Below are 27,500 nucleotides of genomic sequence, written 5' to 3' on the forward strand. Positions count from 1 at the left end.
TTTTCAATCCGGGGACTTCAAACTCCTGGATAGAGAGATTGGTTGGGTTTGGCTCATTATCACTGACTCAGTGTGCACAACGAATGCTACAGAAATGAAATGACTCACTTGCACACTTGCTGTGTGCAAGATTTATAAAGTGCATTTCTATCAGAAACACTGTCTGAACTTTTCACTTTACTCACTGTCTGTTTTAAAGGAGTTGATTGACACGGCAATGCTTGTTCTTCATTGGTAGATGTGTTGATTGACAATGTAATGTTTGTCTCTGATAGGTGGATGCCGCCATGCCATTTGGGTGCCTTGCCCTGCGAGATGGGCGGAACTTAGACAACATCTCTGATGTCACCGACAAGTACGAGATTGGACAGGTCCTCAAAGCGTAAGCACCATGTAATACTATAGACACCACAGACATTAGTAGAGGGTTGGCCACGCCAGCCACCCTTGCAATAGGCTAAGGGCTATTGGTGTCCCAAATGGCACCCTATTCCCTATATAGTGCACTACTTTTGACCAGATCCCTATGGGCCCTTGTCAAAAGTAGTGCACTACATTTGGGACGTAGTCTAAATGTAACGGAATTCACCTCCATACAGTGCATTCGGAAAGTACTCAGACCCCTTTACTTTTTCCACATTTTGTTACATTTACATTTTACATTTTAGTCATTTAGCAGACGCTCTTATCCAGAGCGACTTACAGTTAGTGAGTGCATACATGTTTTTTTGTTTGTTTTGTTTTTTGTCATACTGGCCCCCCGTGGGAAACGAACCCACATCCCTGCCGGCCAAACCCTCTCATACCTTGGACGACGCTGGACCAATTGTGCGCCGCCCATGGGCGTTACAGTATTATTCTAAAATTGATCAAATTGTTTTTTTTCCCTCATCAATCTACACACAATACCCCATAATGACAAAGCAAAAGCAGCTTTTTATAAATGTTTGCAAATTTATTAAAAACAAAAAACTGAAATATCAAATTTACATAAATATTCAGACCCTTTCAACGTACTTTGTTGAAGCACCTTTGGCAGCGATTACAGCCTCGAGTCTTCTTGGGTATGACACTACGCCTGTATTTGGGGAGTTTCTCCCATTCTTCTCTGCAGATCCTCTCAAGCTCTGTCAGGTTGGATGGGGAGCGTTGCTGCACAGCTATTTTCAGGTCTCTCCAGAGATGTTCGATCCTGACTAGTCTCCCAGTCCCTGCCGCTGAAAAACATCCACACAGCATGATGCTGCCACCATCATGCTTCACCGTAGGGATGGTGCCAGGTTTCCTCCAGACATGAAGCTTGGCAAATTCCAAGTGGGCTGACATGTGCCTTTTACTGAGGAGTGGCTTCCGTCTGGCCACTCTACCATAAAGGCCTAATTGCTGTACTGAGTACTGCAGAGATGGTTGTCCTTCTGGAAGGTTCTCCCATCTCCACAGAGGAACTCTGGAGCTCTGTCAGAGTGACCATCAGGTTCTTGGTCACCTCCCTGACCAAGGTACTTCTCCCCCGATTGCTCAGTTTGGCCGGGCGGCCAGCTCTAGGAAGAGTCTTGGTGGTTCCAAACTTCTTCCATTTAAGAATGATGGAGGCCACTGTGTTCTTGGGGACCTTCAATGCTGCAGAAATGTTTTGGTACCCTTCCCCAGATCTGTGCCTCGACACAATCCTGTCTCTGAGCTCTACGGACAACTCCTTCGACGTCATGGCTTGGTTTCTGCTCTGACATGCACTGTCAACTGTGGGACCTTATATAGACAGGTGGGTGCCTTTCCAAATCATGTCCAATCAATTGAATTTACCACAGGTGGACTCCAATCAAGTTGTAGAAACATCTCAAGGATGATCAATGGAAACAGGATGCACCTGAGCTCAATTTCGAGTCTCATAGCAAAGGGTCTGAATACTTATGTAAATTTTTTTTTTGCAAAAAATTATAAAAACCTGTTTTCGCTTTGTCATTATGGGGTATTGTGTGTAGATTGATGAGGAATTTTTTTTATTTCATACATTTTAGAATAAGGCTGTAAAGAAAACAAAATGTGGAAAAAATTCAAGGGGTCTGAAACTTTCCGAATGCACTGTATGCAGCTGTTCCTCAAACAGTGTTTCATTTCATTTAGTTTCCCAGTTCCTCCCCCCCCCCCTCCCCTCCTCTCTCCTCCCCCCTCCCCTCCTCTCTCCTCCCCCCTCCCCTCCTCTCTCCTCCCCCCTCCCCCCTCCCCTCCTCTCTCCTCCCCCCTCCCCTCCTCTCTCCCCCCCCTCCCCTCCTCTCTCCTCCCCCCTCCCCTCCTCTCTCCTCCCCCCTCCCCTCCTCTCTCCTCCCCCCTCCCCTCCTCTCTCCTCCCCCCTCCCCTCCTCTCTCCTCTACCCTGTAGTTCTGGACTCCTCTTCTGTAAATTAACTGAACTAGGTAGGACATGCTGTCAGAAAGCTGTGAGAATCTGATGCCTGCTGCACTGACCGGCTTATGACCGACACACAGCTCAGTGTGCTGCCATATGGCAACACCAACATCTGGACTTTTATATAACACACACACACACACACACACACACACACACACACACACACACACACACACACACACACACACACACACACACACACACACACACACACACACACACACACACACTGCACACACACACACACACACACACACACACACACACACACACACTGCACACACACACACACACACACACACACACATACTGCACACACACACACACACACTGCACACACACACACAGACACACACACACATACTACACACACACACACACTGCACACAAACACACAGACACACACACACACACAAAAACACACACACATACATGCTACACACACACACACACACACTGCGCACACACACACTGCGCACACACACACACACACACACACTGCACACACACACACACACACACATACAGTGGGGAGAACAAGTATTTGATACACTGCCGATTTTGCAGGTTTTTCTACTTACAAAGCATGTAGAGGTCTGTAATTTTTATCATAGGTACACTTCAACTGTGAGAGACGGAATCTAAAATAAAAATCCAGAAAATCACATTGTATGATTTGTAAGTAATTAATTTGCATTTTATTGCATTACATTCCATTACATGAAATCCAAATAAAAATTCAGGTTGTAATGCAACAAAATAGGAAAGATGCCAAGGGGGATGAATACTTTTGCAAGGCACTGTATGTTATATAGTGACTATTTCAATAACAACTATTGAAACATTTCTGAACACTGGAGCTATAAGTAGGGAGATTTTTTGTTGTTGTTGGTATTTTACCCCCTTTTTCGAGGCATCCAATTGGTAGTTACAGTCTTGTCCCATCGAGAGGCGAAGGTCGAGAGTTGTGCATCCTCCGAAACACAACCCAACCGAGCCTCACTGCTTCTTGACACAGTGCCCGCTTAACCTGGAAGCCAGCCGCCCCAATGTGCCGGAGGAAACGCCATACACCTGCAGACCGAGTCTTCATGCACTGCGCCCGGCCCACCACAGGAGTCGCTAGTGCGCGATGGGACAAGAACATCCCTGCCCCATGGGTCTCCCGGTCGCGGCCGGCTGCGACAGAGCCTGGATTCAAACCAGGATCTCTAGTGGCACAGCTAGCACTGCGATGCAGTGCCTTAGACCACTCCGTCACTCGGGAGGCCCTTACAGGGAGAATTCTGAACACTGGAGCTATAAGCATACAGGGAGAAGATTTCACCTAATATGTTTTATACAGTCATTATGTGTCAGGCTGAGGTAAAGGGGAAACCATATGTTCATATTCTGTAAACCAAGGGTTGATTAGTGACATCATGTGATGTTGGCATGGAGACAGGAACTAACACACGTCTTTCTGCTCCTTTGTGGGTGTGGTTGATTTGTGGGTGTGGTTGATTTGTGGGTGTGGTTGATTTGTGGGTGTGGTTTAAGGCTGTTGTGTGTCTCAGAGATGAATCCTAACGTCTCTCATTATCAGTTAAGTTAGGATTTGCCCGTCAGTGTTTAGTAATAGTGTTTAGGACCGCGGTGTGTCTCCTGAATCCTGACTTCCACTTAAGTTTCCTAATAATATTAATGCAATGGAAGTTAGGATTCGTCCGTCAGTATTTAGGATGTATTGTTTAGTATTTTATCTCAGGTGCATAGTATTCCCTGTAGAGTGTAGATTGTTATTGTGTATCTCTCTCAGGGCAGTAGCAGAGTTGAAGCCACTTTTCAACCTCATGTTCATCATCTCCAGCACCATACATGTGTGAAAACGGGGCGTTTCTGTGGTTAGAAAGATCGGATTTTCTGCCGGAAATCACTAAATCACTGGACCTTTACCACCGGATCATCGCAACAAGCTATCTGCAACCAAATGGATGTTGTTGTTGGCTAATCAGCCTTGAGCTAGCCTCGAGTCAGGCACATCTCCTGGCTATCTACCTCTCTGTCAACCGGACGGGACCTCCTAGGGTCGACACGGAGCCCCGCCCATCCATCACGACTGGTCTGCCGACGTAATCGTCTGTGGTTTCAACAGGCTTCCCGTTGCGACGACCACGAAGATCCATCTGCTAGCCCCGGTCCGCTAGCACACGCAAACAACAGCCGTGCTTCCTGCTCGCTGTGCTGTAGCACCAATTCGAACTGCTCTCGGACTCACATATTGCTGTTCACTGGACCTTATGATCACTCAGCTGCACAGCTGATGCCTGCTGGACTGTTCCTTTACACGGTACACCATCCTGTTTATCTGTTTAGCCTCAGCCCAAACCTTCGTCGCCATTACCAGTTGTTGTCTTAGCTCTCTCTAATAACACCTGTGATTGCTTTATGCCTCTCTCCCATGTCAATATGCCTTGCCTATTGCTGTTCCAGTTAGTTCTTATTATACAATTTCACTGTAGAACCCTCAATTTCCCTCTCAAACTGCCTCAAATAGCTCCTTTGTTCCACCCCCCATACACGCAGAGGCCGGCTCAATCGGTGCCTCCAGTGATGCTATCTCTTTCATTGTTACCCAACGCTTAGGTTTACCTCCACTGTACTCATATCCTTCCATATCCTTGTCTGTACATAATGCCCTGAATCTATTCTACAACGCCCGGAAATCTGCCCATTTTATTCTCTGTACCCAATGCACTAGAAGACCAGTTCTTAAAGCCTTTAGCCGTATCCTTATTCTAGTCCTCCTCTGTTCCTCTGGTGATGTAGAGGCTAACCCAGGAACCTGCAGCCCCCAGTATCACTCCTACTCCCCAGGAGCTATCCTTTGTTGACTTCTGTAACCGTATGTAGTAACTTGACAAGGAATGCCCACACGCATTTCAATATTACTTTCCTTTACTTTCAACCCAATAAATAGAAGGTACCAAAACAGCAGAATGATGCAGCCCACTCAACCTGTGGTAGAATCACATTGTGCAGATCTGACTCTTGGTGATGACATCATCAAAGGGGAAAAGGTCACGGTCAATAATAACCATAGCAATCATACTATACTGCAGGCAAGTTACAACACATATTCAATGTAATTATTTATATAGCGTCCACACTATAACACCGTAAAAGCCTTGTTTTTCTGCACGTTAAAATCAGAAGCCTCCTCCCCAAGTTTGAGTTATTCACTGCGTTAGCACACTCCGCCAACCCTGATGTTCTAGCAGTGTCTGAATCCTGGCTTGGGAAGGCCACCAAAAATGCTCCAACTACAACATTTTCCGTCTAGATAGAATTGCCAAAGGGGGCGGAGTTGCAATCTACTGTAGAGATAGCCTGCAGAGCTCTATCATACTATCCAGGTCTGTGCCCAAAACAGTTTGAGCTTCTACTTCTAAAAATCCACCTTTCCAGAAATAAGACCACCCCTCATCACTGTCAAACGCTCCCTAAAACACTTTAGCGAGCAGGCCTTCCTAATTGACCTGGCCCAGGTATCCTGGATGGATATCGATCTCATTCCGTCAGTAGAGGATGCCTGGTTGTTCTTTAAAAGTGCTTTCCTCTCAATCTTAAATAAGCATTCCCCATTCAAAAAATTCAGAACTAAGAACAGATATAGCCCCTGGTTCTCCTCAGACTTGACTGCCCTTGACCAACACAAAAACATCCTGTGGCGTACTGCATTAGCATCGAATAGCCCCCGCGATATGCAACTTTTCAGGGAAGTCAAGAACCAATATACACAAGCAGTTAGGAAAGCAAAGGTTAGCTTTTTCGAACAGAAATTTGAATGCTGTAGCACTAACTCCAAAAAGTTTTGGGACACTGTAAAGTCCATGGAGAATAAGAGCACCTCCTCCCAGCTGCACACTGCACTGAGGCTAGGAAACACTGTCACCATCGATAAATCTACAATAATCGAGAATTTCAACAAGCATTTTGCTACGGCTGGCCATGCTTTCCACCTGGCTACCACTACCACGGTCACCAGCTCTGCACCCTCCGCTGCAACTTGCCCATGCCCCCCCGCTTCTCCTTCACACAAATTCAGACAGCTGATGTTCTGAAAGAGCTGCAAAATCTGGACCCCTACAAATCATCTGGGCTAGACAATCTGGACCCTTTCTTTCAAAAAATAGCAGCCGAAATTGTCGCAACCCCTATTACTAGCCTGTTCAACCTCTCTTTCGTAACGTCTGAGATCCCCAGAGATTGGAAAGCTGTCGCGGTCATCCCCCTCTTCAAAGGGGGTGACACTCTAGATCCAAAACTGTTACAGACCTATATCCATCCTGCCCTGCCTTTCAAACGTTTTTGAAAGCCAAGTTAACAAACAGATCACCGACCATTTCGAATCCCACCGTACCTTCTCCGCTATGCAATCTGGTTTCCGAGCTGGTCATGGGTGCCACGCTCAAGGTCCTAAACGATATTATAACCTCAATCGATAATAGACAGTACTGTGCAGCCGTCTTCATCGACCTGGCCAAGGCTTTCGACTCTGTCAACCACCGCATTCTTATTGGCAGACTAAATAGCCTTGGTTTCTCAAATGACTGCCTCGCCTGGTTCACCAACTACTTCTCAGATAGAGTTCAATGTGTCAAATCGGAGGGCCTGTTGTCTGGACCTATGGCAGTCTCTATGGGGGTGGCACAGGGTTCAATTCTTGGGCCGACTCTTTTCTCCGTGTATATCAATGATATCGCTCTTGCTGCTGGTGACTCTCAGATCCACCTCTACGCAGACGACACCATTTTGTATACATCTGGCCCTTCATTCGACACTGTGTTAACAAACCTCCAAACAAGCTTCACTGCCATACAACACTCCTTCCGTAGCCTCCAACTGCTCTTAAACACTAGTAAAACTAAATGCATGCTCTTCAATCGAATGCTGCTGGCACCCGCCCACCCGACTAGAATCACTACTCTCGACGGGTCTGACCTAGAGTATGTGGACAACTACAAATACCTAGGTGTCTGGTTAGACTGTAAACTCTCCTTCCAGACTCACATTAAGCATCTCCAATCCAAAGTTAAATCTAGAATCGGCTTCCTATTTTGCAACAAAGCCTCCTTCACTCATGCTGCCAAACATGCCCTCGTAAAACTGACTATCCTACCGATCCTTGACTTCGGCGATGTCATTTACAAAATAGCCTCCAACACTCTACTCAGCAAATTGGATGTAGTCTATCACAGTGCCATCTGTTTTGTCACCAAAGCCCCATATACTACCCACCACTGTGACCTGTACGCTCTTGTTGGCTGGCCCTCACTACATATTCGTCGTCAAACCCACTGGCTCCATGGCATCTATAAATCACTGCTAGGCAAATCCCTGCCTTATCTTAGCTCATTGGTCACCATAGCAGCACCCACCCGTAGTATGCGTTCCAGCAGGTATATCTCACTGGTCATCCCCAAAGCCAACACCTCCTTTGGCCGCCATTCCTTCCAGTTCTCTGCTGCCAATGACTGGAACGAACTGCAAAAATCTCTGAAGCTGGAGACTCTTATCTCCCTCACTAACTTTAAGCATCAGTTGTCAGAGCACCTTACCGATCACTGCACCTGTACACAGCCCATCTGAAATTAGCCCACCCAACTACCTCATCCCCATATTGTTATTTATTTTGCTCATTTGCACCCCAGTATCTCTATTTGCACATCATCTCTTGCACATCTATCATTCCAGTGTTAATACTAATTGTAATTATTTTGCACTATGGCCTATTTATTGCCTTACCTCCATAACTTGCTACATTTGAACACACTGTATATATATCTTCTGTTGTATTTTTGACTTTATGTTTTGTTTACCCCATATGTAACTCTGTGTTGTTGTTTTTATCGCACTGCTTTGCTTTTTCTTGGCCAGGTCGCAGTTGTAAATGAGAACTTGTTCTCCACTGGCTTACCTGGTTAAATAAAGGCTTCTTACCTGGTTAAATAAAGGTGAAATTAAAAAAATCTGAAGCAAGGTCCTAACAAATGCTGCTCTGTGACATCACAGGGTAGGATTAAAAGTTTTTTTTTTTTAAACAGTGATTTTCAAAACCAGCAATGAGTTTCTAGCCAGAGGGAGGGTATTTTCCAGCTCCCCACGACACTACGAATCTCATAGTGTTTCAAAATCACTGTTTTAAAAACGTCTTATTTGTTTATTCAAAACATAGAAATGTGTAGTTTTCACATATGTAGACACTGGTATTGTGCTGGAGATAATGAACATGAGGTTGAACAGTGGTGGAGTTTTACAGTCTCCATCCAGCCCACTTTAATTAAATCCTCTCACCACATTTCATCACCCAGCATAGTCTGTTCATTATGTAGTCTGTTCTGTTCATTATGTAGTCTGTTCTGTTCATTATGTAGTCTGTTCTGTTCATTATGTAGTCTGTTCTGTTCATTATGTAGTCTGTTCTGTTCATTATGTAGTCTGTTCTGTTCATTATGTAGTCTGTTCTGTTCATTATGTAGTCTGTTCTGTTCATTATGTAGTCTGTTCTGTTCATTATGTAGTCTGTTCTGTTCATTATGTAGTCTGTTCTGTTCATTATGTAGTCTGATCATTATGTAGTCTGTTCTGTTCATTATGTAGTCTGTTCTGTTCATTATGTAGTCTGTTCTGTTCATTATGTAGTCTGTTCATTATGTAGTCTGTTCTGTTCATTATGTAGTCTGTTCATTATGTAGTCTGTTCTGTTCATTATGTAGTCTGTTCTGTTCATTATGTAGTCTGTTCTGTTCATTATGTAGTCTGTTCTGTTCATTATGTAGTCTGTTCTGTTCATTATGTAGTCTGTTCTGTTCATTATGTAGTCTGTTCTGTTCATTAGGTAGTCTGTTCTGTTCATTATGTAGTCGGTTCTGTTCATTATGTAGTCTGTTCTGTTCATTATGTAGTCTGTTCTGTTCATTATGTAGTCTGTTCATTATGTAGTCTGTTCTGTTCATTATGTAGTCTGTTCTGTTCATTATGTAGTCTGTTCTGTTCATTATGTAGTCTGTTCTGTTCATTATGTAGTCTGTTCTGTTCATTATGTAGTCTGTTCTGTTCATTATGTAGTCTGTTCTGTTCATTATGTAGTCGGTTCTGTTCATTATGTAGTCTGTTCTGTTCATTATGTAGTCTGTTCTGTTCATTATGTAGTCTGTTCTGTTCATTATGTAGTCTGTTCTGTTCATTATGTAGTCTGTTCTGTTCATTATGTAGTCTGTTCTGTTCATTATGTAGTCGGTTCTGTTCATTATGTAGTCTGTTCTGTTCATTATGTAGGCTGTTCTGTTCATTATGTAGTCTGTTCATTATGTAGTCTGTTCTGTTCATTATGTAGTCTGTTCTGTTCATTATGTAGTCTGTTCTGTTCATTATGTAGTCTGTTCATTATGTAGTCTGTTCATTATGTAGTCTGTTCTGTTCATTATGTAGTCTGTTCTGTTCATTATGTAGTCTGTTCATTATGTAGTCTGTTCATTATGTAGTCTGTTAATTATGTAGTCTGTTCATTATGTAGTCTGTTCTGTTCATTATGTAGTCTGTTCTGTTCATTATGTAGTCTGTTCATTATGTAGTCTGTTCTGTTCATTATGTAGTCTGTTCATTATGTAGTCTGTTCTGTTCATTATGGAGTCTGTTCTGTTCATTATGTAGTCTGTTCATTATGTAGTGTGTTCATTATGTAGTCTGTTCATTATGTAGTCTGTTCTGTTCATTATGTAGTCTGTTCATTATGTAGTCTGTTCTGTTCATTATGTAGTCTGTTCTGTTCATTATGTAGTCTGTTCATTATGTAGTCTGTTCATTATGTAGTCTGTTCTGTTCATTATGTAGTCTGTTCATTATGTAGTCTGTTCATTATGTAGTCTGTTCATTATGTAGTATGTTCTGTTCATTATGTAGTCTGTTCTATTCATTATGTAGTATGTTCATTATGTAGTCTGTTCTGTTCATTTTGTAGTCTGTTCATTATGTAGTCTGTTCTGTTCATTTTGTAGTCTGTTCATTATGTAGTCTGTTCTGTTCATTATGTAGTCTGTTCATTATGTAGTCTGTTCATTATGTAGTCTATTCTGTTCATTATGTAGTCTGTTCATTATGTAGTCTGTTCATTATGTAGTCTGTTCATTATGTAGTCTGTTCATTATGTAGCCTGTTCATTTTGTAGTCTGTTCATTATGTAGTCTGTTCTTTTCATTATGTAGTCTGTTCATTATGTAGTCTGTTCATTATGTAGTCTGTTCATTATGTAGTCTGTTCATTATGTAGTCTGTTCATTATGTAGTCTGATCATTATGTAGTCTGTTCTGTTCATTTTGTATTCTGATCATTATGTAGTCTGTTCTGTTCATTATGTAGTCTGTTCTGTTCATTATGTAGTCTGATCATTATGTAGTCTGTTCATTATGTAGTCTGTTCATTATGTAGTCTGTTCTGTTCATTATGTAGTCTGTTCATTATGTAGTCTGTTCTGTTCATTATGTAGTCTGATCTGTTCATTATGTAGTCTGTTCATTATGTAGTCTGATCATTATGTAGTCTGTTCTGTTCATTATGTAGTCTGATCATTATGTAGTCTGTTCATTATGTAGTCTGTTCATTATGTAGTCTCTTCATTATGTAGTCTCTTCATTATGTAGTCTGATCATTATGTAGTCTGTTCATTATGTAGTCTGTTCATTATGTAGTATGATCATTATGTAGTCTGTTCATTATGTAGTCTGATCATTATGTAGTCTGTTCATTATGTAGTCTGTTCATTATGTAGTCTGTTCTGTTCATTATTTAGTCTGTTCATTATGTAATCTGTTCATTATGTAGTCTGATCATTATGTAGTGTGTTCATTATGTAGTCTGTTCATTATGTAGTCTGTTCTGTTCATTATGTAGTCTGTTCTGTTCATTATGTAGTCTGTTCATTATGTAGTCTGTTCTGTTCATTATGTAGTCTGTTCCTTATGTAATCTGTTCATTAGGTAGTCTGATCATTATGTAGTCTGTTCATTATGTAGTCTGTTCATTATGTAGTCTGTTCATTATGTAGTCTGTTCATTATGTAGTCTGTTCTGTTCATTATGTAGTCTGTTCTGTTCATTATGTAGTCTGTTCATTATGTAGTCTGTTCTGTTCATTTTGTAGTCTGTTCATTATGTAGTCTGTTCTGTTCATTATGTAGTCTGTTCATTATGTAGTCTGTTCTGTTCATTATGTAGTCTGTTCATTATGTAGTCTGTTCTGTTTATTATGTAGTCTTTTTTGTTCATTATGTATTCTGTTCATTATGTAGTCTGTTCTGTTCATTGTGTAGTCTGTTCTGTTCATTATGTAGTCTGTTCATTATGTAATCTGTTCATTATGTAGTCTGATCATTATGTAGTCTGTTCATTATGTAGTCTGTTCTGTTCATTATGTAGTCTGTTCTGTTCATTATGTAGTCTGTTCTGTTCATTATGTAGTCTGATCTGTTCATTATGTAGTCTGTTCATTATGTAGTCTGTTCTGTTCATTATGTAGTCTGTTCCTTATGTAATCTGTTCATTATGTAGTCTGTTCATTATGTAGTTTGTTCATTATGTAGTCTGTTCATTATGTAGTCTGATCATGATGTAGTCTGATCATTATGTAGTCTGTCTCTGTTCATCTTTCATGGTCCTCCTATTTCTATTCTAAGGGGTAATGATGCTTTACATTTTTACAGTGCCTTGCAAAAGTATTCATCCCCCTTAGTGTTTTTCCTATTTTGTTGCATTACAACCTGTAATTGAAATTTATTTTTATTTGGATTTCATGTAATGGACATACACAAAATAGTCCAAATTGGTGAAGTGAAATGAAAAAAATAACTTGTTTAAAAAAACTCTACTAAATAAATGGTGGTGCGTGCATATGTATTCACCATGAAGACCAAGGAGCTCTCCAAACAGGTCAGGGACAAAGTTGTGGAGAAGTACAGATCAGGGTTGGGTTATAAAAAAATATCTGAAACTTTGAACATCCCACGGAGCACCATTAAATCCATTATTTAAAAATTTAAAGAATATGGCACCACAACAAACCTGCCAAGAGAGGGCCGCCATCCAAAACTCACGGACCAGGCAAGGAGGGCATTAATCAGAGAGGCAACAAAGAGACCAAAGATAACCCTGAAGGAGCTGCAAAGCTCCACAGCAGAGATTGGAGTATCTGTCCATAGGACTACTTTAAGCCGTACACTCCACAGAGCTGGGCTTTATGGAAGAGTGATCAGAAAAAAGCCAATAAGCAAACACGTTTGGTGTCTGCCAAAAGGCATGTGGGAGACTCCCCAAACATATGGAAAAAGGTACTCTGGTCAGATGAGACTAAAATTGACTTTTTTGGCCAACAAGGAAAATGCTACGTCTGGCGCAAACCGAACACCTCTCATCACCCCGAGAACACCATCGACAGGGACTGGGAAACTGGTCAGAATTGAATGAATGATGGATGGCACTAAATACAGGGAAATTCTTGAGGGAAACCTGTTTCAGTCTTCCAGAGATTTGAGACTGGGACGGAGGTTCACCTTCCAGCAGGACAATGACCCTAAGCATACTGCTAAAGCAACACTCAAGTGGTTTAAGGGGAAACATTTACATGTCTTGGAATGGCCTAGTCAAAGTCCAGACCTCAATCCTATTGAGAATCTGTGGTATGACTTAAAGATTGCTGTACACCAGCGGAATCCATCCAACTTGAAGGAGCTGGAGCAGTTTTGCCTTGAAGAATGGGCAGAAATCCCAGTGGCTAGATGTACCAAGCTTATAGAGACATACCCCAAGAGACTTGCAGCTGTAATTGCTGCAAAAGGTGGCTCTACAAAGTATTGACTTTGGGGGGGTGAATAGTTATGCACGCTCAAGTTTTCTTGTTTGTTTCACAAGAAACATATTTTGCGTCTTCAAAGTGGTAGGCATGTTGTGTAAATCAAATGATACAAACCCCCCAAAAATCTATTTTAATTCCAGGTTGTAAGGCAACAAAATAGGAAAAATGCCAAGGGGGGTGAATGCTTTCGCTAGCCACTGTATATGATTTTCTCTGTCTCTGCTCTCCCCTGGCACTCTTAGGCTTGTTGGAAGAGGAAATCGATCTTGTTTTACTTTTAAAGATGCAGTCCTCAGTCTTTCTGTCTGTCCTACAGTAAAGGCTGTAACATTACTGGTTGTAAATTAATGCTTTTGCTCTGTCCTGTCACTCTTCGTGGCATTGTTTTGTTTTAAAGCTAATTTTAAAAATGTGTCTGTCTGCTTAATATGGCCCTAACCTTGCTGTTTTGTCCACTGGGAATGTTTGTAGAGATTGAGGAGCTGCTTTAAAATGTGTCTGTCCTGATTATTCTGTGTCTCTCACTCTCTTCTCCCTCTCTACCCACTCTCTTCTCCCTCTCTCCTCCCCCTCTCTACCCACTCTCTTCTGCCCCTCTCTTCTCCCTCTCTACTCTCTCTCTTCTCCCTCTCTCCTCCCCCTCTCTACCCTCTCTTCTCCCTCTCTCTTCTCCCTCTCTCTTCTCCCTCTCTACCCTCTCTCTTCTCCCTCTCTCTTCTTCCCCTCTCTTCCCCCCTCTACCCTCTTTCTTCCCCCTCTCTACCCTCTCTCTTCTCCCTCTCTCTTCTCCCTCTCTCTTCCCCCTCTCTACCCTCTCTCTTTTCCCCCTCTCTTCCCCCTCTCTCTTCCCTCTCTCTTCTCCCTCTCTCTTCTCCCTCTCTCTTCTCCCTTTCTATTCTCCCTCTCCTCCCCCTCTCTCTTCTCCCTCTCCTCCCTCCCTCTCCCTGCTCTCTCCCTCTGCAGGAAGGAGTTCTGTGAGCTGTGTATGGCTAAAGACAGACAGACCAACAAGGTCTTTGTCTGTAAGAAGTTTCTCAAGAAGGATGGGAGGAAAGTCCGCAAGGCTGCCAAGAACGAAATCCTGATCCTCAAAATGTACGTGATCTCTTGATGTACAGAGAGACATACCCACTCTGTTTAAATGAGTCTTTCCTCATGTACTGTATCTGAGTAGAAGTTGAAATTGTAGCAGCTAAAAACAGAACATTTAAAGCTATCACTGAGGGTATAACTACTGAGGCCCACTGCGTCAGACAGTTTTTGCATCTCAGTGTTCTACAATGACGACAGGGGGTCCTTCCAGACACTTCGTTTTCCAGGTCTTCATTTAAAGGAAGTCACTGCAGGGTACTTCCATATGATTCAGTCACTTTCTGTGTGCACCCCTTTTGATTTGAACAAAACCTTTCCTAGATGTTTGGCCATGGTGGAAGTGGTCAGAAAGTGACTTTTTGGACCTGAATGCCAAAACTTTAAGTAGATAGAGGTGCTCAAAGTTGACCCATTTTGCACACCCCACCCTACCATGAGACATCAGTACTGGAAAAGATAAATGGTTGAGTTTGATAACATTTGAAAGCTTACAAACAGGGTTGTCAAACTATTTTATGATTTCTTGAAAAAATAGTTTATAACATAATTGTCATTTTTTTATGCTTTAATGTCAATTATCAACAAAGACATCTAATGTTCACAAATGTTGTAGCTTAGACCCTATTTTACAGTGTTTGTGTTGTGCCATCGGCTGTTGAATACAGGGTGGGTGTCATTTCAGTCACAGAAACATTATCAATAGAATGGACCTAACCCTTCAGACCACTTCGCTGGACCACCGTTGACAGGGCAACACACTGGCTAAACACCAAAACAAAACTTATTGACTGCCCACCCTTGAAAGACAATCGGCAACTAAGTTGTCCTTACCACGGACATGTCTGATTTCAAAGGGGAAACTCCTGCAATATCTGTAGTAACTTTCCTCTCGTGATTTTCCTCAGTGGAATTTGTTTGATTGGGGCAGAGTCAACGTCAACGTCATGCTCTAGTACGTTTGTCTGAGTTGGCACATCTGATAATAAACCCTGATATTCTAAAAGCAGTGCAACAATGTCGTGTGGAGACAAGTGTGCCAAAAAGACATCAAGGTTTTCTAGAATCTCTGAGTTACTCAACCGTCCAATCACAGGGTGTATTGGACTTTCCTCATACTCTTGAGGAAGACTATAGTCAACGGTGACAGCAGTGGCCACAGACCAGAACATCAATACCGGTTTCCACCAACTTCGCCGCCCGATCGTAACGACATGTTGACACAGCCGGGTTTTTCTCCTGCTCTCTGGTGTGGCGATGATGTAATCCAGATGACCTCTTTCTTTTTAATATGGAGGTAAGGGCCTGCAACGGTGACCCCAAAACGGGCAACGAAACCAGGACTTGGTCACCTTGGGCCTTCTGACTTTGATTTTCGTTTGCGTCTTCTCCAGATTCTCACTGGCAAACTGTATCAGAGAGCTAATGTGCTCCAACAGATTCGTTTTTGTTTTTAAGGCGTCGCCCTGCAACAACCTCTCTCTCAGCAAGCTCAAAGGACCTCTGACGTGATGTCCAAACACGAGCTCATTCGGACTAAAACCGAGAGATTCCTGAACAACCTCCCGCGCTGCAAACAGCACAAGAGGGACCCCTTCATCTTTCTCAAACTCAGAAAGCAGTAAGCTCTCAACATGGACTTCAAAGTCTGATGAAATCGCTCAATAGCACCTTGAGACTCTGGGTGGTAGGCACTAGAGGGGCAGTGGATTACACCTGACTGTTGTAGCACTTGCTGGAAGACCTTTGACATGAAATTCGAACCTTGGTCCGACTGCACTACCTGCAGAAGTCCAAACGTTGAAAGAATTTCACCAGGGCAATACTGGGAGCTGTGGTTATCGTCAGAGGTATGACTTTTGTTGTATTCTTTCTTAAAATTGTATTGTTGATTAAGGGCTTGTAAGTAAGCATTTCACTGTAACGTCTACACCTGTTGTATTCAGCGCATGTGACAAATAACATTTGATTTGATGATTTTTGATTTGGGAACACTCTAGGGTACTTTACTGATAACCCATCGGGTCCTCTACTCTGGGAACACTCTAGGGTACTTTACTGATAACCCATCGGGTTCCTCTACTCTGGGAACACTCTAGGGTACTTTACTGATAACCCATCGGGTTCCTCTACTCTGGGAACACTCTAGGGTACTTTACTGATAACCCATCGGGTTCCTCTACTCTGGGAACACTCTAGGGTACTTTACTGATAACCCATCAGGTTCCTCTACTCTGGGAACACTCTAGGGTACTTTACTGATAACCCATCGGGTTCCTCTACTCTGGGAACACTCTAGGGTACTTTACTGATAACCCATCGGGTTCCTCTACTCTGGGAACACTCTAGGGTACTTTACTGATAACCCATCAGGTTCCTCTACTCTGGGAACACTCTAGGGTACTTTACTGATAACCCATCGGGTTCCTCTACTCTGGGAACACTCTAGGGTACTTTACTGATAACCCATCGGGTTCCTCTACTCTGGGAACACTCTAGGGTACTTTACTGATAACCCATCGGGTTCCTCTACTCTGGGAACACTCTAGGGTACTTTACTGATAACCCATCGGGTTCCTCTACTCTGGGTTCCTTACACACGACAGGATTTGGCACGACCTTCCCTCCAGTCTAATCGTTTCCCAAAATGAATAAGACCCCCTTCACCGGTAGGCTAGGCCTCACTCCAACGACAACAGAACCAGAAATAACATCAAACTTCAGTTCCACATTATACAAAGGAACCTCCATGCAACCCTCCACAGCTTGTACTAACACACTGTAACCAGTTGCTGAAGTGTCAGACAAAGGCAAAACACCCTCCAACATGAAGGATTGGGCTGCCCCAGTGTCTCCCAGTATCTTCACCGGCTGCTTAACAGCATCGCCACTCTGCAGAGACACGAACCCGTCTGAAACAAAGAGAGTTCATACACATCTGATCCAAAATCTTGTTCAGGAGACACACCAGAAACACAGAGACACAGATACACAGAGAGGGCACAGCAAAGCTTCAGAGTATGTGACTAGAGCGACTACCATACTCATGGGAAACAAGATCCCGGACGAGCCCCCATTTTCTTACATTCCCCAGCAAGAAAACCAAAAATGTCACTCAAACAGAAGGGGGAACTAACAAAGAGTCACCGAACAACAACCAAAACGAAACAGGTGGGTTTTAGGAAGGGTTCTGAAAGACACTCATGGGGGTGTCCACTGAACGTTGACTAGCAACCACTGGAACCTAAAAGACACCCACCATGAGCGCCCAGTAAATCTGCCCAAGAAGAGGCAAACAAAAGAAAAACCCCACACCAAACTTAAAGACAGGAAGCAAACCAAAAAGGTGGAGCAAAATGAAATCAGATAAAGGAATGTTAGTCTAAAATTCAAAATAGGGAGATACCAACTAAAGGTGTTAACCCTCCACATCTACCAAGACAACTAAAGGTGTTAACCCTCCGCATCTATCAAGACAACTAAAGGTGTTAACCCTCCGCATCTATCAAGACAACTACAGGTGTTAACCCTCCACATCTACCAAGACAACTAAAGGTGTTAACCCTCCGCATCTACCAAGACAACTGGAGCACTGGGCCAGCCACTCTTAAATAACACCTGGGCCAGCACAGGTGAAAAACCTTCGCACTAACGATATGGCAACCAGCACAGGTGTAACACATACTGACTAACGAGGTGACGTCAATCGGTGCGCCCAACGTGCTAACGAGCTATACGTGCTAAAGTCCAACCTCAAAACATAAATGGAAAAACCAAAGCCTGTAACAATATTCAATCTCTTCCTATCCCAGTCTGTTGTCCCCAACTGCTTCAAGATGTCCACCATCAGTGTTCCTGTACCCAAGAAAGCGAAGGTAACTGAACATCGCCCCGTAGCACTCACCTCTGTCATCATGAAGTGCTTTGAGAGGCTAGTCAAGGATCATATCACCTCTACCTTACCTGACACTCTAGACCCACTACAATTTGCATACCTCCCTAACAGATCCACAGATGACGCAATCGCCATCGCACTGCACATTGCCCTATCCCTTCTGGACAAGAGGAATATTTACATTTTTGTCATTTAGCAGATGCTCTTATCCAGAGCGACTTACAGTTAGTGAGTGCATAAATGTTTGTTTTTTTCACACTGGTCCCCCGTGGGAAACGAACCCACAACCCTGGCGTTGCAAATGCCATGCTCTACCAACTGAGCTACACGGGACTACGTATATCTACGTCAGAATGCTGTTCATCAACTACATCTTAGCCTTCAACACCATAGTGCCCTCCAGCTCGGGTCCCTGGGTCTGAACCCCGCCCCCTGTGCAACTGGGTCCTGGACTTCCTGACGGACCGCCCCCAGGTGGTGAAGGTAGGCAACAACACCTCCACTACGCTGATCCTCAACACAGGGGTCCCACAAGGGTGCGTGATCAGCCCCCCCTGTACTCCCTGTTCACCCATGACTGCGTAGCCATGCACTTTTCCACAGGGCTCTCCAGAGGGTGGTGCGGTCAGCCCAATGCATCACTTGGGGCACACTGCCTGCCCTCCTGGACACCTACAGCACCCGGTGTCACAGGAAGGCCAAAAAGATCTTCAAGGACCACCCGAGCCACGGCCTGTTCACCCCGCTACCATCCAGAAGGCGGAGACAGTACAGGTGACTCAAAGCTGGGACCGAGAGACTGAAAAACAGTTTTTATCTCCAGGCCATCAGACTGTTAAATAGTCACCACTAGACTGTTAAATACAGTGCCTTGCAAAAGTATTCATCCCCCTAGGCATTTTTCCTATTTTGTTGCATTACAACCTGTAATTTAAATGGATTTTTATTTGGATTTCATATAATGGACATACACAAAATAGTCCAAATTGGTGAAGTGAAATGAAAAAAATAACTTGTTTCAAAAAATTCAAAAAAATATATAACGGAAAAGTGGTGCGTGCATATGTATGTGCACCCTTTGCTATGAAGCTCCTAAATAATATCTGGTGCGACCAATTACCTTCAGAAGTCACATAATTAGTTAAATAAAGTCCACCTGTGTGCAATCTAAGTGTCACATGATCTGTCACATGATCTCAGTATATATTCACCTGTTCTGAAAGGCCCTAGAGTCTGCAACACCACTAAGCAAGGGGCACCACCAATCAAGCGGCACCATGAAGACCAAGGAGCTCTCCAAACAGGTCAGGGACAAATTTGTGGAGCATTACAGATCAGGGTTGGGGTTATAAAAAATATCCAAAACGTTGAACATCCCACGGAGCACCATTAAATCCATTATTAAAAAATGGAAAGAATATGGCACCACAACAAACCTGCCGAGAGAGGGCCACTCACCAAAACTCACGGACCAGGCAAGGAGGGCATTAATCAGAGAGGCAACAAAGAGACCAAAGATAACCCTGAAGGAACTGCAAAGCTCCACAGCGGAGATTGGAGTATCTGTCCATAGGACCACTTTAAGCCGTACACTCCACAGAGCTGGGCTTTACGGAAGAGTGGCCAGAAAAAAGCCATTGCTTAAAGAAAAAAATAAGCAAACACGTTTGGTGTTCGCCAAAAGGCATGTGGGAGACTCCCCAAACATATGGAAGAAGGTACTCTGGTCAGATGAGACAAAAATTGAGCTTTTTGGCCATCAAGGAAAACGCTATGTCTGGCGCAAACCCAACACCTCTCCTCACAGCATGGTGGTGACAGCATCATGCTGTGGGGATGTTTTTCATCGGCAGGTACTGGGAAACTGGTCAGAATTGAAGGAATGATGGATGGCACTAAATACAGGGAAATTCTTGAGGGAAACCTGTTTCAGTCTTCCAGAGATTTGAGACTGGGACAGAGGTTCACCTTCCAGCAGGACAATGACCCTAAGCATACTGCTAAAGCAACACTCAAGTGGTTTAAGGGGAAACATTTAAATGTCTTGGAATGGCCTAGTCAAAGCCCAGACCTCAATCCAATTGAGAATCTGTGGTATGACTTAAAGATTGCTGTACACCAGCGCAGCACATCCAACTTGAAGGAGCTGGAACAGTTTTGCCTTGAAGAATAAGCAAAAATCCCAGTGGCTAGATGTGCCAAGCTTATAGACATACCCCAAGAGACTTGCAGCTGTAATTTCTGCAAAAGGTGGCTCTACAACGTATTGACATTGGCGGGGTGAATAGTTATGTAAACTCAAGTTCTGTTTTTGTGTCTTTTTTGGGGGGGGGGGGGGGGGGTCTTATTTCTTCTTTGTTTCACCCAAAAAATATTTTGCGTCTTCACAGTGGTAGGCATGTTGTGTAAATCAAATGATACAAACCCCACAAAAATCAATTTTAATTCCAGGTTGTAAGGCAACAAAATAGGGAAAATGCCAAGGGGGGTGAATACTTTTGCAAGCCCCTGTAGTACTGAACTTTAGTCACTGTTACTAGCCGAAAACCACCTGGTACTCAACACTGCACTTTAGAGACTGCTGTTTGATCCCCTGCTGATTTTGTACGTTTGCCCACTGACAAAGAAATGATCAGTCTATAATTTTAATGGCAGGTTTATTTGAACAGTGAGAGACAGAATAACAACGAAAAAATCCAGAAAAACGCATGTCAAAAATGTTATAAATTGATTTGCATTTTAATTAGGGAAATAAGTATTTGACCCCCTCTCAATCAGAAAGATTTCTGGCTCCCAGGTGTCTTTTATACAGGTAACGAGCTGAGATTAGGAGCACACTCTTAAAGGGAGTGCTCCTAATCTCAGTTTGTTAGCTGTATAAAAGACACCTGTCCACAGAAGCAATCAATCAATCGGATTCCAAACTCTCCACCATGGCCAAGACCAAAGAGCTCTCCAAGGATGTCAGGGACAAGATTGTAGACCTACACAAGGCTGGAATGGGCTACAAGACCATCGCCAATAAGCTTGGTGAGAAGGTGACAACAGTTGGTGCGATTATTCGCAAATGGAAGAAACACAAAATAACTGTCAATCTCCCTCGGCCTGGGGCTCCATGCAAGATCTCACCTTGTGGCGTTGCAATGATCATGAGAACAGTGAGGAATCAGCCCAGAACTACACGGGAGGATCTTGTCAATGATCTCAAGGCAGCTGGAACCATAGTCACCAAGAAAACAATCGGTGACACACTACGCCGTGAAGGACTGAAATCCTGCAGCGCCCGCAAGGACCCCCTGCTTAAGAAAGCACATATACATACCCGTCTGAAGTTTGCCAATGAACATCTGAATGATTCAGAGGAGAACTGGGTGAAAGTGTTGTGGTCAGATGAGACCAAAATGGAGCTCTTTGGCATCAACTCAACTCGCCGTGTTTGGAGGAGGAGGAATGCTGCCTATGACCCCAAGAACACCATCCCCACTGTCAAACATGGAGGTGGAAACATTATGCTTTGGGGGTGTTTTTCTGCTAAGGGGACAGGACAACTTCACCGCATCAAAGGGACGATGGACGGGGCCATGTACCGTCAAATCTTGGGTGAGAACCTCCTTCCCTCAGCCAAGGCATTGAAAATGGTTTGTGGATGGGTATTCCAGCATGACAATGACCCAAAACACACGGCCAAGGCAACAATGGAGTGGCTCAAGAAGAAGCACATTAAGGTCCTGGAGTGGCCTAGCCAGTCTCCAGACCTTAATCCCATAGAAAATCTGTGGAGGGAGCTGAAGGTTCGAGTTGCCAAACGTCAGCCTCGAAACCTTAATGACTTGGAGAAGATCTGCAAAGAGGAGTGGGACAAAATCCCTCCTGAGATGTGTGCAAACCTGGTGGCCAACTACAAGAAACGTCTGACCTCTGTGATTGCCAACAAGGGTTTTGCCACCAAGTACTAAGTCATGTTTTGCAGAGGGGTCAAATACTTATTTCCCTCATTAAAATACAAATCAATTTATAAAAATGTTGACATGTGTTTTTCTGGATTTTGTTGTTGTTATTCTGTCTCTCACTGTTCAAATAAACTTACCATTAACATTATAGACTGATCATGTCTTTGTAAGTGGGCAAACGTACAATATCAGCAGGGGATCAAATACTTTTTTCCCTCACTGTATATATTCATTTAACAATGATGTTTACATACTGTTTTACCCACTTCATATATACAGTGCATTCGGAAAGTATTCAGACCCCTGACAGCCTTATTCTAAAATGTATTAAATTGTTTTTTTCCTTCATCAATCTACACACAATACCCCATAATGACAAAGCAAAAACAGGTTTAGAGAAATTTTTGCAAATGTATTACAAATAAAAAACGGAAATATAACATTTACATACAGTACCAGTCAAAAGTTTGGACACACCTACTCATTCCAGGGTTTTTCTTTATTTTTTACTATTTTCTACATTGTAGAATAATAGTGAAGACATCAAAACTATGAAATAACACATATGGAATCATGTAGTAACCAAAAAAGTGTTAAACAAATCCAAATATATTCTATATTTGAGATTCTTCAAATAGCCACCCTTTGCCTTGATGACAGCTTTGCACACTCTTTCAGACCCTTTACTCAGTACTTTGTTAAAGTGCCTTTGGCAGCGATTACAGCCTGGAGTCTTCTTGGGTATGATGCTACAAGCTTGGCACCCCTTTATTTGGGGAGTTTCTCCCATTCTTCTCTGCATATTCCCTCAAGCTCTGTCAGGTTGGATGGGTAGTATTTTCAGGTTTGTATTGTTAGTTATTACTGCACTGTTGGAGCTAGGAACATAAGCATTTCGCTACACCCGTGATAACATCTGCAAAATATGTGTGCGTGACCAATAAAATGTGATTTGATTTGAATGTTTTGGCATTAAGGTCCAAAAAGTGACTTTCTGACCACTTCTAGCATGGGCAAACATCAATGGAAGGTTTCGTTCAAATCAAGGGTGCAGTCAGAAAGTGATTGAAATCATTTGGAACGGCCCTGCAGCCCTCCAGGACGTACTGTAGTTAATAACATTGACTAGTTGTTTACTTATTGCAGACGCTGCAGCCCTCCAGGAGTAGAGTTTTAGTCTGCATCCCAAATGGCACCCTATTCCCTATGGGCCCTGGTCAAAAGTAGTGCACTAAATAGGGAATGTGGACCCATTTAGGACGTAACCCTGGTCTCCCATGTCTAAATCAGACACTATTTCAAAAAGAAAGAACGTTTCAGACAGCAGACAATAGTTCAGTTTGAGACCTGTTTCTGACTCTCTCCTCCACTGGTAATGCGTCCCAAATAGCACCCTATTCCCTGAATAGGGCACTACTGCTGACCAGTGTGCTATTTGGGACTCACCCTAACACTCGGTTAATAGAAAGATGTGTCTGAATGCCTCCTCCTCTGGCTGTTCCAGGGTCAACCATCCAAACATCCTCCAACTGATCGACACGTTCGAGACGCGGAGAGAGTTCTTTATCATCCAGGAGCTGTGAGTAGTGGGGGGGGGGGGGGGGCTAAAACAGGACTAGTAAAGGCCCAGTGCACTATATACAGTATATATATTTTTTGTTATTATTGTAATTTTTTAGAGGAGCCCCCTCCCCACCACTACTTCCTGTGTGGAGCACCCTCCTCACCACTACTTCCTGTGTGTCTACTGATTTTATCCCCTCCAAGTGGGTGTGTATACAGTTGAAGTCGGAAGTTTACGTACACTTAGGTTGGAGTCATTAAAACTCATTTTGCAACCACTCCACACATTTCTTGTTAACAAACTATAGTTTTGGCAAGTCGGTTAGGACATCTACTTTGTGCATGATACAAGTAATTTTTCCAACAATTGTTTACAGACAGATTATTTCACTTATAATTCACTGTATCACAATTCCAGTGGGTCAGAAGTTTACATACACTAAGTTGACTGTGCCTTTAAACAGCTTGGAAAATTCCAGAAAATGATGTCATGGCTTTAGAAGCTTCTGATAGGCTAATTGAAATCATTTGAGTCAATTGGAGGTGTACCTGTGGATGTATTTCAAGGCCTACCTTCAAACTCAGTGCCTCTTTGCTTGATATCATGGGAAAATCAAAAGAAATCAGCCAAGTTGTAGACCTCCACAAGTCTGGTTCATCCTTGGGAGCAATTTCCAAACGCCTGAAGGTACCACGTTCATCTGTACAAACAATAGTACGCAAGTATAAACACCATGGGACCACGCAGCCGTCATACCGCTCAGGAAGGAGATGCGTTCTGTCTCCTAGAGATGAACGTACTTTGGTGCGAAAAGTGCAAATCAATCCCAGAACAACAGCAAAGGGCCTTGTGAAGATGCTGGAGGAAACAGGTACAAAAGTATCTATATCCACAGTAAAACGAGTCCTATATCGACATAACCTGAAACGCCACTCAGCAAGGAAGAAGCCACTTCTCCAAAACCGCCATAAAAAAAGCCAGACTACGGTTTGCAACTGCACATGGGGACAAAGATCGTACTTTTTTGAGAAATGTCCTCTAGTCTGATGAAACAAAAATAGAACTGTTTGGCCATAGTGACCATTGTTATGTTTGGAGGAAAAGGTGGGTGGCTTGCAAGCCGAGGAACACCATCCCAACCGTGAAGCCCGGGGGTGGCAGCATCATGCTGTGGGGGTGCTTTGCTGCAGGAGGGACTGGTGCACTTCACAAAATAGATGGCATCATGAGGAAGGAAAATTATGTCGATATATTGAAGCAACATCTCAATACATCAGTCAGGAAGTTAAAGCTTGGTCGCAAATGGGTCTTCCAAATGGACAATGACCCCAAGCATACTTCCGAAGTTGTGGCAAAATGGCTTAAGGACAACAAAGTCAAGGTATTGGAGTGGCCATCACAAAGCCCTGACCTCAATCATATAGAAGATGTGTGGGCAGAACTGAAAAAGCGTGTGCGAGCAAGGAGGCCTACAAACCTGATTCAGTTACACCAGCTCTGTCAGGAGGAATGGGCCAAAATTCACCCAACTTATTGTGGGAAGCTTGTGGAAGGCTACCCGAAATGTTTGACCCAAGTTAAATAATTTAAAGGCAATGCTACCAAATACTAATTGAGTGTATGTAAACTTCTGACCCACTGGGAATGTGATGAAAGAAATAAAAGCTGAAAGAAATAATTCTCTCTACTATTATTCTGACATTTCACATTCTTAAAATAAAGTGGTGATCCTAACTGGCCTAAGACAGGGAATTCTTACTAGGATTAAATGTCAGGAATTGTGAAAAACTGAGTTTAAATGTATTTTTTAAGGTTTATGTAAACTTCCGACTTCAACTGTATGTGACTTACCAACTACCTACCAACTACCTACCAACTACCTACCAACTACCTGTCAACTACCTACCAACTACCTACCAACTACCTACCAACTACCTATCAACTACCTACCAACTACCTATCAACTACCTACCAACTACCAACCAACTACCTACCAACTACCTACCAACCACAGATGACGCAGGTCTTCAGGTCTGAGGCAACCAGCATTCATCACACCAGCATAGTTCCCCCAACCAGCATTCATCACACCAGCATAGTTCCCCCAACCAGCATTCATCACACCAGCATAGTTCACCCAACCAACATTCATCACACCAGCATAGTTCACCCAACCAGCATTCATCACACCAGCATAGTTCACCCAACCAACATTCATCACACCAGCATAGTTCACCCAACCAGCATTCATCACACCAGCATAGTTCACCCAACCAACATTCATCACACCAGCATAGTTCACCCAACCAGCATTCATCACACCAGCATAGTTCACCCAACCAGCATTCATCACACCAGCATAGTTCACCCAACCAGCATTCATCACACCAGCATAGTTCACCCAACCAGCATTCATCACACCAGCATAGTTCACCCAACCAGCATTCATCACACCAGCATAGTTCCCCCAACCAGCATTCATCACACCAGCATAGTTCACCCAACCAACATTCATCACACCAGCATAGTTCACCCAACCAGCATTCATCACACCAGCATAGTTCACCCAACCAGCATTCATCACACCAGCATAGTTCACCCAACCAGCATTCATCACACCAGCATAGTTCACCCAACCAGCATTCATCACACCAGCATAGTTCCCCCAACCAGCATTCATCACACCAGCATAGTTCACCCAACCAGCATTCATCACACCAGCATAGTTCACCCAACCAACATTCATCACACCAGCATAGTTCACCCAACCAGCATTCATCACACCAGCATAGTTCACCCAACCAGCATTCATCACACCAGCATAGTTCACCCAACCAGCATTCATCACACCAGCATAGTTCACCCAACCAGCATTCATCACACCAGCATAGTTCACCCAACCAGCATTCATCACACCAGCATAGTTCCCCCAACCAGCATTCATCACAGCAGCATAGTTCCCCCAACCAGCATTCATCACACCAGCATAGTTCACCCAACCAGCATTCATCACACCAGCATAGTTCACCCAACCAGCATTCATCACACCAGCATAGTTCACCCAACCAACATTCATCACACCAGCATAGTTCACCCAACCAGCATTCATCACAGCAGCATAGTTCCCCCAACCAGCATTCATCACACCAGCATAGTTCACCCAACCAGCATTCATCACACCAGCATAGTTCACCCAACCAGCATTCATCACACCAGCATAGTTCACCCAACCAGCATTCATCACACCAGCATAGTTCCCCCAACCAGCATTCATCACACCAGCATAGTTCACCCAACCAACATTCATCACACCAGCATAGTTCACCCAACCAGCATTCATCACACCAGCATAGTTCACCCAACCAGCATTCATCACACCAGCATAGTTCCCCCAACCAGCATTCATCACACCAGCATAGTTCACCCAACCAGCATTCATCACACCAGCATAGTTCACCCAACCAACATTCATCACACCAGCATAGTTCACCCAACCAGCATTCATCACACCAGCATAGTTCACCCAACCAGCATTCATCACACCAGCATAGTTCACCCAACCAGCATTCATCACACCAGCATAGTTCACCCAACCAGCATTCATCACACCAGCATAGTTCACCCAACCAGCATTCATCACACCAGCATAGTTCCCCCAACCAGCATTCATCACAGCAGCATAGTTCCCCCAACCAGCATTCATCAC

General features: G+C 43.4%; 1 protein-coding gene across 1 annotated transcript in view; it reads left to right on the forward strand.

Moving 5' to 3' along the window:
• Positions 1-281: 281 nt before the first annotated feature.
• The window catches only part of LOC311123682 (caM kinase-like vesicle-associated protein), a gene marked incomplete at its 3' end in the record, with an annotated part of 50,952 nt that continues 23,733 nt past the window's right edge, over positions 282-27,500 (forward strand). The window contains exons 1-3 of the mRNA XM_084197927.1: positions 282-382; positions 14,260-14,391; positions 23,735-23,809. Of these exons, the coding sequence (XP_084054053.1) occupies positions 288-382; positions 14,260-14,391; positions 23,735-23,809 (302 nt within the window). The remainder of the gene's footprint in view (positions 383-14,259; positions 14,392-23,734; positions 23,810-27,500) is intronic.

This window comes from Coregonus lavaretus, assembly GCF_964263955.1.
Source record: "Coregonus lavaretus genome assembly, contig: HAP1_SCAFFOLD_2202, whole genome shotgun sequence".
Lineage (NCBI taxonomy): Eukaryota > Metazoa > Chordata > Actinopteri > Salmoniformes > Salmonidae > Coregonus > Coregonus lavaretus.